Genomic DNA, 14496 nt, shown 5'->3' with positions numbered 1-14496 from the left:
GCCCACATTAACCTTTGATGAATATTTAGGGTATTTGACCGTGTCTTTGATTAACTGTAGACATGTTCTGAAAAGAAATCAGGAGGAAGTGGCTTCCAGGTTAGTCTATTTTAGGGCATGTATTATTGTACAATTGACTGTGGATGTTAGTTAAATTATGTTCATCTGTTCAGTATTGAGCTCTTTGTTCTCTTAGCCCATCCAGTATTTCACCATAGTAATGTTTCGTATCGCATTGTATCCATGTTCATTAAGGAAGATGACATCCCGTGACATAAAAGCATACACTCTATTTGCTTCACTGTCCTCTAAATGTCTTTGGCAGAAGCCTAATTCTTAATTTCAGCATCGTATTTATGTTTAAACAAAGCTTGGGGAACCCGGCTGGCTCAGTCAGTAAAGCATGTGAGTCTTGATCTCGGGGTTGTAAGTTTGAGCCCCATATTAGGTGTAGAGATTACTTAAAAATGAAATCCTTTAAAAAAAATTTTTAAATAAACAAAGATTGATGGTGATGAATGTCCTGGTATCGTGTCTGCCTCGAGTCATTCTCCACATTCATGCTTTCACCGTCTTATCTCTATCCAGACCTCTGCTCCGGGAACATGAGGAATCACACAGAGTTCCATGAGTTTATTCTACTGGGAATACCTCAGACAGAGGGACTGGAGACTGTGCTATTTGTCATCTTCTCATTTGCTTACCTCTTCACGCTGCTTGGCAATTTACTCATCCTTACAGCAATTGTTTCTTCCTCTACCCTTCACACCCCCATGTATTTCTTTCTGGGACGCCTATCTATTTTCGACACGTTGTTCCCATCTGTAACCTGTCCCAAGATGCTATTTTATCTCTCTGGCCAGAGCCAAGCCCTTTCTTATAAGGGCTGTGCTGCACAGCTCTTCTACCATTTCCTGGGGTCTAGCGAAGGTTGTCTCTATTCTGTGATGGCCTATGACCGCTTTGTGGCCATCTGTCACCCACTGAGGTCTGTGTCAGCTTAGTCATGGCAGCCTGGCTGGCGGGTTGTCTCCACGCCACCATCCTGACCTCCTTCACCTTTCAGTTAACCTACTGTGGCTCCAACCGGGTGGAGTACTTCTTCTGTGACATTCCTGCTGTCTTACCCCTGGCTTGTACTGACAGCTCCCTGGCCCAGAAAGTGGGCTCCACTAATGTTGGTTTTCTGGCTTTAATGCTTTGGTTCAGTGTCTGTATCTCCTACACACGCATTGGGATTGCCATTCTGAGAATCCGATCAGCAGAGGGCAGGCAGAAAGCTTTCTCTACCTGCAGTGCCCACCTCACTGCAATCCTCTGTGCCTATGGACCTGTAATCACCATCTATCTGCAGCCCTCACCCAACCCCTTGCTTGGTGCTGTGGTGCAAATATTAAATAATATTGTCTCACCCATGCTGAACTCGTTAATCTATTCCTTAAGAAACAGGGAAGTGAAAAGATCCCTGAAAAGAGTGTTCTACAATGTAGTATTTATTTCTCTGGCATAAACTATGGGTTTCTTAAATGGATTTTGGAAATTTTTGTCTCAACATCATCTACTTATTTCCTCCTCTTAAATAAATAAGAAGATAATAGAAAATGCTTCCTTGAAAGTGTTATATTTTGTTTCCCTAATAAGATTTTCTATGCATGTCTCTGTAACACTTGGGGCCCCAAAAATTATCCCCCTAATATTATCCTCAGTGCCTTATTCCTGGGTAAGGAATCCATGGGGCATAGCAAGCAGCTGGAGACAGACTTCTTATCTTCATAATGCAACCAAGTTTGTCTTGTTGAGGATAGTGAGGATCGGTGGTGGTCCAAGAAGCACCCCTCAATAGTCCATCTCCAGGCTAAATCACCCTTCACTTAATTTCTCTTGCTGCATTTGGAACGTTCCTCTTTTCTGCCTATAAACATTTTCAGTTCCTCCATGTTGCTAAGAATAGTAATGACACATGTTGAGCATGATCTGCTCTGCAGGCACCATGATGAGCATTTCACAGTATTATCTTATCTAATCTTCGCATCACCCCATACAGTAAATTTCCCATTGTATAGAAAGAAAAAAAAAAGGTTTTGAGGATTAGAGACCTCAAGTAGTGGACTCAAGTTTGCACAATAAGCAGTAAAGCAGACCTCGAACTCAGATCCAGGTAACTCAAAGCCCCTACTCTTAATCCCTTTTTTACATGACTCCCTAAAAGTGCTGCTTGGCAATTTGCTCATCCTTATTACCTCTCTCCGGTGCTCATGATGCATAGAAAATGTTCGATAAATAACTGGGAAAATATTCCCTGGTATAGGTCATGTTCACATGTTGACTTTACTATTATCTCTCTTTATTCTGTCACTATCCATTCTCCCGTATGCAGATAGTGGCGCTGAGAAATAGCAATCGTTGTCTTGCCCTTTGTAACACATCTAGTTACGTGGTAAAGCCAGGCCTAGACCCAAGCTGGGCTTGGGTCTATTAACTCCTAAAAACTATTAACTCCCATTAACTCCTATTAACTCCTATTGTTCTGGTTTTCCTTCTACCCCATCCTGCCAATGTTACTCCTTAGTGTGAAAAGGTGGGGAAAGCCTTCTTCCTGTCCTGTGTTGTTTGAGGAGAAGAAGGCCTAATTATGAGGTTCAGTCACCAAGATCATCTGGTTCTCCCACCAAGTTCCATTTTCTAGCTTGGTCTCCAATAATACTGGAGTTGATCATTATTTTTCAATTTTTTTTCCAGAATCTAAGGAGAAAGAAGGGTGTTATTTGCTGGAGATCTCACAGGCACAACAGCCCTTAGTTTTCATGACATTTTGGTGATTTGAAGTTTTTATATCCCATTCTTATTCACAAAGCTTCCCATCCTACTCAAAAGCATTAAAACAAAGCAAAAAAAAAAAAGTGAAAATCCTAAATAAAGAAATATATTACTGCCCTTACAAAAGGCATAAAACAAAAAGGACAGAATGAAGCCCATTTAAGTGTAGATAAATAACTTAAGGTGCAGTATAAGGATTCCGATGGTGAATGGATAAACACAACGTGATATATACATACATGGAATATTGTTCAGACTGAACAAACAAGGAAATTCTGACACGTGCTACAGCTTGGATAAACTTTGAGAACATTATTGTAAGTGAAATATGCCAGTCACAGAAAGGCAAATACCATGTGATTCCAGTTATACGAGGTATTTAGAGTAGTCAAATCAATAGAAAAAGAAAAGAGAATGGTGGTTTCCAAAGGCTGAGAGAGGGGAAAATGGGTAGTTATTTAATGGATATAGAGTCTCAGGTTGACACCAAGTTTTGCAAAAAGTTCTGGAGATTGATGGCGCACCAGTACAAAAATACTTAACACTACCGAACTGCACTTAAAAACGGTAAAGATGGGGTGCCTGGGAATCTCAGTCAGTGAAACGTCCGACTTCAGCTCAGGTCATGATCTCACGGTTCACGAGTTCAAGCCCCACGTTGGGCTCTGTGCTGACAGCTCACAGCCTGGAGCCTCCTTTGGATTCTGTATCTCCCTCTCTCTCTGCCCCTGCCCTACTCGTACTCTCTCTCTCTCTCTCTCTCTCTCTCTCAAAAATAAATAAAACATTTTTAAAAATTTTAAAAAGGGTAAAGATAGCAAATTTTATGCAGTGTGTAGTTTACCACAATTGAAAACTACATCTGCTTATCCTTTTTTCACATTTCCTGTGGTTTTTGAGTTTGCTAGTTCTCTCCCTTGTCTTGTAACTACATACACTTCTGAACCCTCTCAAATCACAGTTTGATTGTTTAACATCTCAGTTTGGTGTGGGCAGAGAAGACATGTAGCCTAAGTTGTCCTTCAGGGGATGTGCCTGTAGTCACTATTCCCTGAGTCCTTAACCCTTACCTAGCACTATGCAATTGCTTTATATACATTCTCTACCTTATCTACGTTAAGAATGCGGAGACCATTTCACAGAAGATGAAACAAGGTTTAGGGATGTCAAGTAAGTTTCCCTAAGTCACACAGTTTGCTTGTGGATAAAACTAGGATTCTAGCTCACATCCTCACACAGCTGTACACAATCTAGCAATTTTGCAGAAACTGGGAAAATAAATGTTTGACCTTGTACACACACACACACACACACACACACACATCCCCCCAAAAATCTTACTCTTGCTTTTTTCCTTTTAATATTTCTGATGTATGAGAGCTACCCCACATCATTTCTTATTCCTGTCTTCAAGCCCCCCGAAAATCCCTTCTCTTAGCCACCTGTGACTCTTCCTTTTATTTTCCATAAGTCACGCTGTGCCTTTTCTTTCATGAATCTTTCCTTCCTAGCTTCTCTAGCCCTCCCCTTACCCAATACACGGGTTTTATAAAACAAAGGCTCGGGGAATATGACAAAGGCTTCCATATAGCAGATGGAAGCAACAAACAGATTGTGAATACTTACACGTTATTTTTTTATCTTCATATAAATTATCTGTGTGTAAATGGATGAAAGAGTGTTCACCCAAGTATTAAAAATGGGTAATCCAATTTTGAGTTATTTTCACTTTCTTCTTTATGCTTCTGCATCACTCTCATGATTTTGCAACGAGATTGTGACATTTATTTTTTAAAAGAGCTATTTTCAAGAGAAAACAGATAAAAAAAGAAAAGACCTCATTATGGGATCAAAGGAGGTTAATTATCCAAGCCAGAAATTTTAAGGGGAAAAAAAAGAACAATTACTTTTGAGGAAAAACTAGACATTCATTTCTAAAACCAATGGTGTAACGTGTATTATGTTGTTTATAAATTGTGCCCCAACTAATCTGTAATAAAATGTTCTAATCCCATAGAGTGTGGTTCTATTTTTCTCATCCTCATTAGTCACTATCCTCTGTTGATTCTAATCTTCTGAGTGTTCCCAGAAGATACCTATGGCGGGGGTCGGGGGGGTGGTGCTTTACCTGATGATGATCAGAATCAAAGTCTGGTTCTCAGGGTACATTCAGGTACAGGCAAAAAATGAAGTTCTGTTCTAACGTCATCAGATTAGGCTAAAGCAGGGCATTAATCCACATACGTTCTCAGTAGCATCTCTCTGACTTTGTGACTGGCTTTTCTCCTTTTTTCCTGACCACGTATCTCAAATTCTATAGTGCAAGGATCTTCCTTATTTATCTTCCTCGGTGTATTCTAGCTCCCTCTGACAGCTAGAACTATCTCTTCTTATTCCCTCTCTCCCATAATATACTCAAATGTAATGCTGCCAAAGACCCTCTTTGGGTTTTTGTTTTTAATGTTTTATTTATTTTTTGAGATAGAGAGAATGTGAGGTGGGGGAGGCAGAGAAAGAGGAGGGCAGAGGATCTGAAGCAGGCTCCATGCTGACAGGCTGACAGCAGCCAGCCCCACTGGGGGCTCGAACTCATGAACCGTGAGATCACTACCTCAGCTGAAGTCTGACTTCCAACTGACTGAACCACCCAGGTGCCCCCATCTTAGCATTTCTTAAAGCCCCTCATAGAGAGACCATTACTTTTACAGTGACCAGCTGGGCCCTGAGTAATTGCTGTTTGGCTTCTCAAGCTTTACCTCACAACTATTTTCCTCTTTCCTTGAGTTCTTCAAATGGGCTGTGTCCCCCTTCCAAAGCTTTTGCACATGCTCTATCCCGGCCTCCACCATGCTGTGTCTTCCCCTTCCTGCACTCTTACTCGCTCTTCAGGTGGAAGATCAGATAACATTTTCCCAGGGACATCCATCTGGACCTTCAGGGAACAGTACCTAGCTACAAATCATGATGAGCACACCCATTTACTGATAGGAAGGAGGGACATGGGTGAACACAAACACTCTCCTTTAGAATTTTTCAACCCATTGAACTTTTCTTCCTAGAATTTGCCACCTTAAATATTTATAACTTATATGTATGATTGTTTGATTAATGCCTTTCTTCTTTTACTAGACCGTAAGCTCTTTGAGGGCAGAGACCAAGGCCAATTCCTGTTCACCAGAACATAGCGATTTTAGCACATCATGGCAGCTGCTTCTTAATTTTTCAGGAGTGAATAAATGACTTCATTGAAACTTCTAATTTTTTTACATGGCTTTCTTTCCTCTGTCAACCCTTTCTTGTCTCAGCTTCTTGTTTAGTTTAGATTTTTTTTACTATTATTTTTGCTTGCTTTTTTTTTCATTGTAGAGAAAGAGCACACAAGCGGTGGAGAGGGGCAAAGGGAGAGAGAGAGAGAGAGAGTCTTTCTTACTTTAATGTTTGTTTGTTTGTTTGTTTGTTTGTTTGTTTTGAGAGAGAGAGAGCATACAAGTGGAGGAGAGGCAGAGAGAGAGAGAGAAAGAGAATCCCAAGTAGACTCCACACTGCTGGGGCAGAGGTGGACACCGGGCTTGAGAACCATGAGATAAAGACCTGAGCCAAAATCAAGAGTTGGATGCTTACTGGACTGAGCCACCAAGGTGCCCCAATGAGATGAAGAAGTTCTAGAAATGTATTGTACAGCATAATGACTGTAATTAACAATCCTGTATTGAATACTTGAAATTTGCTAAGATGTAGGTTTTAAACGTTCTTGCCACAAACAGAAAGAAAGAAAGAGAGAAAAAAGAAAGAAAGAAAGAAAGAAAGAAAGAAAGAAAGAAAGAAAGAAAAGAGAGAGAGAAAAGAGGAAAGGAAGAAAGAGAGAGGTGATGGATATGTTGATTAGCTTTGTGGTGATCATTTTACAATGTATATGTACATCAAAACATCCGATCATACAACTTAAATATATACAATTTTTATTTGTCGATTGCAGGTCAGTGAAGATTTTAAAAAAAAAAAAAGAATGACTGACCCTTGTGTTCATAGCAGCTTTATTTACAATAACCAAGATATGGAAGCAACCCAAGTGTCCATTAATAAATAAATGGGTAAAGAAGATGTGAGATACACACACACACACACACACACACACACACACACACACACAAATGGAATATTACTCAGCCATAAAAAAGAGTGAAATCTTGCTATTTGCAATGACATGGATGGAGCTAGAGAATATAATGCTAAGTGAAATAAGCCAGTCAGAGAAATACAAGTACCATATGATCTCACTCACATGTGGAATTTAAGAAAAAAATAAACAAGAAAAGGGAAAAAATAAGAGAGAGAGACAAATCAAGGAACAGACTCTTAACTATAGAGAACACACTGATGTTTACCAGAGGGGAGGTGGGTGGGGAGATGGGTTAAATTGGTAATGGGGATTAAAGAGGACACTTGCGATGAACACAGGGTGATGTACAGAAGTGCTGAATTACTATACTGTACACCTGAAACTAACTGGAATTCAAATATAAATTTAAAAAACAAAAAACAAAACAAAGACTGAATGAAAGCTGCCTTTACAGGTTCAGTCTCAATGCCAAAAATTAATGTTTCCATTATTTATTGCTACCCAAAATACAACCACTAAACTTAGTGACTTAAATGACAATATATTATTATAAAAACCAAACCATTTGCTTAACAATGCAGATAAAAATAACTTGCAATTGTACCTTTGTTGCTTATGATAATTCTGGAACATCTTTGCAGTTTCTGGAGGAAAGTGTAAACAAAAATAAGAAAACTTTCAGAGTTATTTTATTAAAGTCTACCCTACTGAGATCTCATCACTGTCCTGTAATAAGTATCATAGCTGAAAACGGCTGACCTTTTGGGAACGTAGACCATTTGTATTTTCACTGTGACCATGATATTACATGTAGCACATGTCACCTTAATTCTAAATCAGGTTGGATAATTCTAAATCATGGACTAAAGATGGTCCATGACACGTATCTTCCCCGAATAAATTGTTACCAGACCAAGGTAAATGTAACGGTATTTCACTTTCTACTCAAAAGTGTATTTACCATCTTTTTTATTTGTACAGACTATTTTGTCTTCAAAACATTAAAGACAAGAACAAATAAAATGGTAGAATTATGAGCTTTTACATCCTTTTATCATGTGCAACAAAAACATTAAGTTTACTTTTTTTTTTTTAATTTTTTTTTCAACGTTTATTTATTTTTGGGACAGAGAGAGACAGAGCACGAATGGGGGAGGGGCAGAGAGAGAGGGAGTCACAGAACCGGAAACAGGCTCCAGGCTCTGAGCCATCAGCCCAGAGCCCGACGCGGGGCTCGAACTCACGGACCGCGAGATCGTGACCTGGCTGAAGTCGGACGCTCAACCGACTGCGCCACCCAGGCGCCCCTAAGTTTACTTTTTATACCAAAATTCCAGAGGTGTAGTAGATCTACCTAAACACTCCTTAAACACTGAAATCTCTAAGGCCAAAAGTCCTAGAGAATAGGCCAAATCCCAGTTCCTTTCAAAATTTGTGTATTTATTTTGAGAGACAGAAAGAGAGAGCAGAGGAGAGGCAGAGAGAGAGAGAGAGAGAGAGAATTCCAAGCAGACTCTGCACTGTCAGTGCAGACAGAGCCTGACGTGGGGCTTAATCTCATGAACCATGAAGGGCTAGTATCCAAAATCTATAAAGAGCTCACCAAACTCCACACCCAAAAAACAAATAATCCAGTGAAGAAATGGGCAGAAAACATGAACAGACACTTCTCTAAAGAAGACATCCAGATGGCCAACAGGCACATGAAAAGATGCTCAACGTCGCTCCTCATCAGGGAAATACAAATAAAAACCACACTCAGATATCACCTCACGCTAGTCAGAGTGGCCAAAATGAACAAATCAGGAGACTACAGATGCTGGAGAGGATGTAGAGAAACGGGAACCCTCTTGCACTGTTGGTGGGAATGCAAACTGGTGCAGCCACTCTGGAAAACAGTGTGGAGGTTCCTCAAAAAATTAAAAATAGACCTACCCTATGACCCAGCAATAGCACTGCTAGGAATTTACCCAAGGGATACAGGAGTACTGATGCATAGGGACACTTGTACCCCAATGTTTATAGCAGCACTCTCAACAATAGCCAAATTATGGAAAGAGCCTAAATGTCCATCAACTGATGAATGGATAAAGAAATTGTGGTTTATATACACAAAGGAGTACTACGTGGCAATGAGAAAGAATGAAATATGGCCCTTTGTGGCAACGTGGATGGAAGTGGAGAGTGTGATGCTAAGTGAAGTAAGCCATACAGAGAAAGACAGATACCATATGTTTTCACTCTTATGTGGATCCTGAGAAACTTAACAGAAACCCATGGGGGAGGGGAAGGGAAAAAAAAAAGAGGTCAGAGTGGGAGAGAGCCAAAGCATAAGAGACTCTTAAAAACTGAGAACAAACTGAGGGTTGATGGAGGGTGGGAGGAAGGGAGGGTGGGTGATGGGTATTGAGGAGGGCACTTTTTGGGATGAGCACTGGGTGTTTTATGGAAACCAATTTGACAATAAATTTCAATAAATAAATAAATTAATTAATTAATTAATTAATTTAAAAAAAATCTCATGAACCATGGGATTGTGACTTGAGCTGAAACCAAGAGTCAGACACTTAACTGACTGAGCCACCCCGGTGCCCCCCAGTTCCTTTCAGAGTAAGCTCCATGAGTTGTTCTTGGATCTTCATTTTCTTCATCTATAGAAGACTTCATCAGAGTTTTATGAGGTTAAAATAAGACTCTTTGCCTCTCAGACTCTTAAGTATTTTGAGCAGAGGGGCTATGTCTAGCCACCCCTTCCCTGACCTTTCTGGCTCTCCTGGCAAATAATGGATGCCCTTCCTGTCATAATTGGTATTTGTTGGAACAAATGAATCCATGTATGCACAAATAAGCAAATGAATGAGCGCATTTAGCAAAGAATTTGATAAGCCATCCCCCGCCCCCCCCCCCAAAATACTCTTAAGTACACAAGGAATTTAACTTGGAAGCTTAAACAGATGCCAAGTGATATAAGACAGATGCTTCCAGTAATAGCTGAACTTTCTCTTGGCCTCTTACATTCTTCTTCCCCCTTTTTCCTGGCAATAAGCTTTTCCACTACCCTTTGGAGAACTGCCCAATTCCACTGTACCCTGTACGGTGACCACAGAGCTAGGCGTGTGACCCAACCAAGAAAATCAGACTTGAATCTGGAGCTGAGGCACGTGGAAGCAAAAGGCAGCTGAGTCTGAGTCATCTGGTGGCAGTGCCCTGTGACAGCTCCAAAATTTTTACTGCTGTGGGCCCCGGAGCTGCCCTAGTTCCCAACCTTCTGTGAGCTACATTTTTACTCATTTGTTTAATTCTCTGGGCTACCCCAGTTCCTGTTGCATTCAATAAGTCAATCCTATCAGGCAGTGCAGTAAAATAACAGAATGTGTATTAAAATAACACATACATATAAAAGAGTAGTAAATACATAAATATGCATACAAAATATGTGATATTGGCACCAAATGAATTTAATTATTATTCCACTGAAGTATATTTTACAACAGAAATCATAAAAGATTTCCTCTTTAATCACTTTTCTTCCCTCCCCACCCCCTCTCTCTCATTTCTAAGGTCCAATTAGACCAAGTAATTAACTGCTCTCTTACTCAATAGGATCCCTGACTTGGGGGGTTAATACCCAAAGGAAGACAAAGGTATTTAAAACCTCCTGCATTTGGGAATGATCACAGTTTCTGGAGTCAGAGAGGAAATTTCTGTGAGGGAGTTAAAGTGCATTTAGATTTGTGACATTCTATGAAAAAGTGACTGAAAAGAGAAGAATTCAGGATAACCTACAGAAAGATGGGAATTTAGCAGGGGAGGGCTCTTTCCTTCTGCTGGAGAAGGAAAGGAAAACAGCATTCAATAGAACCAGCCAGTTTTGCTCCCTGTTTGCCATGTAAGTGCCCAAAGTTTGCCCTTCACTTCTCTTATTTTAGATCTCACTGTCTCCTTCCCTTCACAATCATCAAAAAAAAATTTTTTTTAAGTGATTGATAGATAAAGATCTTAGGGAATAGCATTCATGAGTTGATCTATAATTTAAGGATATCACTGTATTGGAAAAGTTAAAACAAGTTGAAAAGATGTAAGTTGTTTTTTTTTTTTTAAACATGGAAGTTGGAGAGGAACCTCTACTACCCCTGTGTCTTCTACTGCCATGAAACGAGGCTATTGCTTAGCTTGGGTCTGGTTAGATGAGATAGACCTTGGAGACTGAAATGGAGGCTACCAGTTACTCGATTGCTCTAAAATCCAGAGGATGTGAACCCTGTTAAATATAATCTTTTGTTCATTAAGAGCTATCTCAGACTCTTCTTTTGGAGAGTTTCCCATTGTTGACCTTCTACCTAGGGAGACCATGTAAAAAAGACTCTGTATCTTTTGTATGTATGGCTTATAAATGATTTTGGGGAGAGTTAATGTAAACAGATTGTCTTAGATCAATGTAAGAACCTTGAATTGGACCTTGTTTGTCATAAAGACATTGAGCCTTCATATTTGTCCTTTTAGAATCGCAAAGTAGCACCAGTATCAATGCAATTTAGTAGTGTGCATAAAGAATGGAAGATAGGAGACCGGTCATGTAAGGCTTCTTGGTGATATTGTAATAAGGGGCACCTTTTTTTTTTTAACGTTTTATTTATTTTTGAGACAGAGAGAGACAGAGCATGAATGGGGCAGGGGCAGAGAGAGAGGGAAACACAGAATCAGAAGCAGGCTCCAGGCTCTGAGCCATCAGCCCAGAGCCCGACGCGGGGCTCAAACTCAGACTGCGAGATCGTGACCTGAGCTGAAGTCAGACGCTTAAGGGACTGAGCCACCCCGGCGCCCCAAGGAGCACCTTTAAATAGAAACTGCACTGCAGAGAGATGCCCAGTTTGGAGAGAAGCGAGCAGATGAAGACAATTCTAGCACTACTCTTCTAGACCATTGGGCTCCTTTTCCAGTTCACTGACTTAAACACAGCTCATTTATATACATATTAAATTTAGCCACAGATTTCTTTCCACAGACACCCAAGAGTTGATTCTTCCATAAAAATGAGAAATCACACAACGGTAACTGAATTCATCCTGCTTGGAATCCCGGAGACAGAGGGCCTAGAGACTGTCCTTTTTTTCCTGTTCTTGTCATTATATTTGTGTACTCTCTTGGGAAATGTGCTCATCCTCACAGCTATCATCTCCTCCTCTCGGCTTCACACTCCTATGTATTTTTTCTTGGGAAATCTCTCCATGTTTGACCTGGGCTTCTCTTCAACCACTGTTCCCAAGATGCTGTTATACCTTTCAGGGCAGAGTCAGGGTATCTCTTTTCAGGGCTGTGTGTCCCAGGTCTTCTTCTACCACTTCCTGGGCTGTACTGAGTGTTTCCTGTACACAGTGATGGCCTATGACCGCTTTGTTGCCATATGTTATCCTTTGAGATACATGGTCATCATGAACCGCAGGGTCTGCTCCATCTTGGCCACAGGGACCTGGACGGGTGGCTGTGTTCATGCCATTATTCTAACCTCCCTCACCTTCCAGTTGCCCTACTGTGACTCTAACCAGGTGGGCTACTACTTCTGTGATATACCTGCCGTCTTACCTCTGGCCTGTGGTGATATAGCTCTAGCCCAGAGGGTTGGTTTTACAAATGTTGGTCTTTTGTCTCTCGTTTGCTTTTTTCTCATCCTTGTTTCCTACACTCGCATTGGGATCTCCATATCAAAAATTCGCTCAGCAGAGGGCAGGCAAAGAGCCTTCTCCACCTGCAGTGCCCACCTCACTGCAATTCTTTGTGCTTATGGACCGGTAATCATCATCTACCTACAGCCCAATCCCAGCGCCTTGCTTGGCGCAATAATTCAGATAGTGAACAATCTTGTTACCCCCACGCTGAACCCACTAATCTACAGCCTGAGGAATAAGGATGTAAAATCAGCCCTTTGGAATATATTTCACAAGAGAGGCTTCTCTGTGAAGAATAAATGAGAAAATCTAAAGCTTTGCTGGGCAAAGTTTGATTCTCCATTTCTTAGAACAAATTCTCATTTTCAGCTTCCAAGATATTGAAATTAAATGTACTCTGAATTGACCTACCACTTAACCTCACTAGATTTTTAAATACATTGTATGTCTGTTTTCATGTTTCCTCTGTTTTATAATGAAAGATAATAAATAGAGCCACTTAGCAGACATTGAACTGATTCTTATGCTGCATGAATTCTCTCCCAACCAGCATCCTTCCTAAAGCATTTCTTAGTTGTTTAAATCTCCGAAAGTTTCTTTCTCATAGTATCAGTTAAAATCATGTTCATAAAAATCCAGGGGCACCTGGGTGGCTCGGTCAGTTGAGCTTCGGACTTCGGCTCAGGTCATGATCTCACGGTTTGTGGGTTCGAGCACCGCGTCAGGCTCTGTACTGACAGCTCGGAGCCTGGGAGCCTGCTTCTGATTCTGTGTCCCCCTCCCTCCCTGCCCCTCCCCCACTCACGCTCTCTCTTTCTCTCTCTCTCTCTCAAAACCAAACATTAAAAAAATTTTTAATTGTGTTCATAAGAATCTAGAGAGAAGGGAGAATGGAAAAAATTCAAGAAAGTCCAGATTAATGTAGAATATCAGAACTCAATACCCTTTCTTTTTGTAGAGTATAGCCTCCAATTTTCTGCCAATCAACGCCAAAACTCACACTAAATTGGGTAATGTTTAAAGTAATATCTTTCTCATGTGTAGTCAAGTGTAGTTATAAGGTTTTTCTAGTGTACACATTCCTTCAGGATCTGGCCATTCTTCTTGCATTATTAGCTGTCTGGAAGACTATGAACTTGAATCATTTATTAGCTCCTGAAAGAATCAGCTTTAGTTTTGTAAAAGATAGTATAAAACAAGCAACCCAATCAAGTTTAAATATGTTACTTCGTGTTTTCTCCAAAACAAGGAATATTGATTTATCTTTGTCTCTTATAGAAAGCCCATGTTAGAATTTTCACTCAGATTCAGGTGGCAGTAATAAGTTTTCCTCTCTGTTGAAAAGAACATATTTCTTCTTTTCTCATAATAAGATCAATGTAACTTGTTTTGACACCTTTAATCTCTATGTTTTATCACGTTAAGGAAAAAACAGGTAAATTTTATTTATAGAAACAGTGTTCAATTTTGTAACTAACGTATTCTTTTCTTGATTTTGGTTTTTCTTTGTGTATTTTACATACCAATTGTTTATGGCTTTTCTTGTAAGTCACCTTAAATCCTTTTTGGAAGGAAGCAGAGAATAAATAATGCAGTGAAACAGAAAGAGAGAAAGAGAGAAAGAAGAAAGAAAGAAAGAAAGAAAGAAAGAAAGAAAGAAGCAGGGAGGGAAGGAGGGAGAGAGGAAGGGAGGTGAAGGAGGGAGAGAGGGAGGGAGGGAGGAGGGAAGGGACAGAGGGAGGAAAGGGATGGAAGAAGAAAAAGAAAGCAAGCAGTATTTTAGGAGTAAAACAATATTTTTCATAATGCAATGATTCTTTTCTTCCTTTTCTTACCTAGAGTTCCTGTCTATCAGCAGGTAATTGAAAATAAGTTCCCCAGATAGAAACTATA

At 40.2% G+C, this 14496-nt stretch overlaps 2 protein-coding genes across 2 annotated transcripts; both read left to right on the top strand.

The window, feature by feature from the left end:
• Positions 1-605: 605 nt before the first annotated feature.
• Positions 606-1510, top strand: LOC124505878 (olfactory receptor 148-like). Its single transcript, XM_047071944.1, is given in 2 exon segments — positions 606-984; positions 987-1510. Coding segments are annotated over 2 exon segments (903 nt in total).
• Positions 1511-11967: 10457 nt separating this feature from the next.
• LOC124506477 (putative olfactory receptor 10D4) lies at positions 11968-12906 on the top strand. Its single transcript, XM_047072549.1, has one exon. It carries the CDS (start codon positions 11971-11973, stop codon positions 12904-12906), a length of 936 nt encoding a protein of 311 aa, XP_046928505.1. The 5' UTR covers positions 11968-11970.
• The last annotated feature ends 1590 nt before the right edge of the window (positions 12907-14496 follow it).

This window comes from Lynx rufus, unplaced genomic scaffold, assembly GCF_022079265.1.
Source record: "Lynx rufus isolate CCGP_SWC_20201006 ecotype Redwood Valley unplaced genomic scaffold, mLynRuf1.p SCAF_9, whole genome shotgun sequence".
Lineage (NCBI taxonomy): Eukaryota > Metazoa > Chordata > Mammalia > Carnivora > Felidae > Lynx > Lynx rufus.
The sequence above is the reverse complement of the archived record's forward strand: the minus strand, read 5'-3'. Positions and strand labels throughout refer to the sequence as shown.

What these genes read in the sequence shown, in the direction of transcription:
- LOC124506477 (XM_047072549.1), top strand. Translation starts at nt 11,971, where the DNA reads ATGAGAAATCACACAACGGTAACTGAATTCATCCTGCTTGGAATCCCG.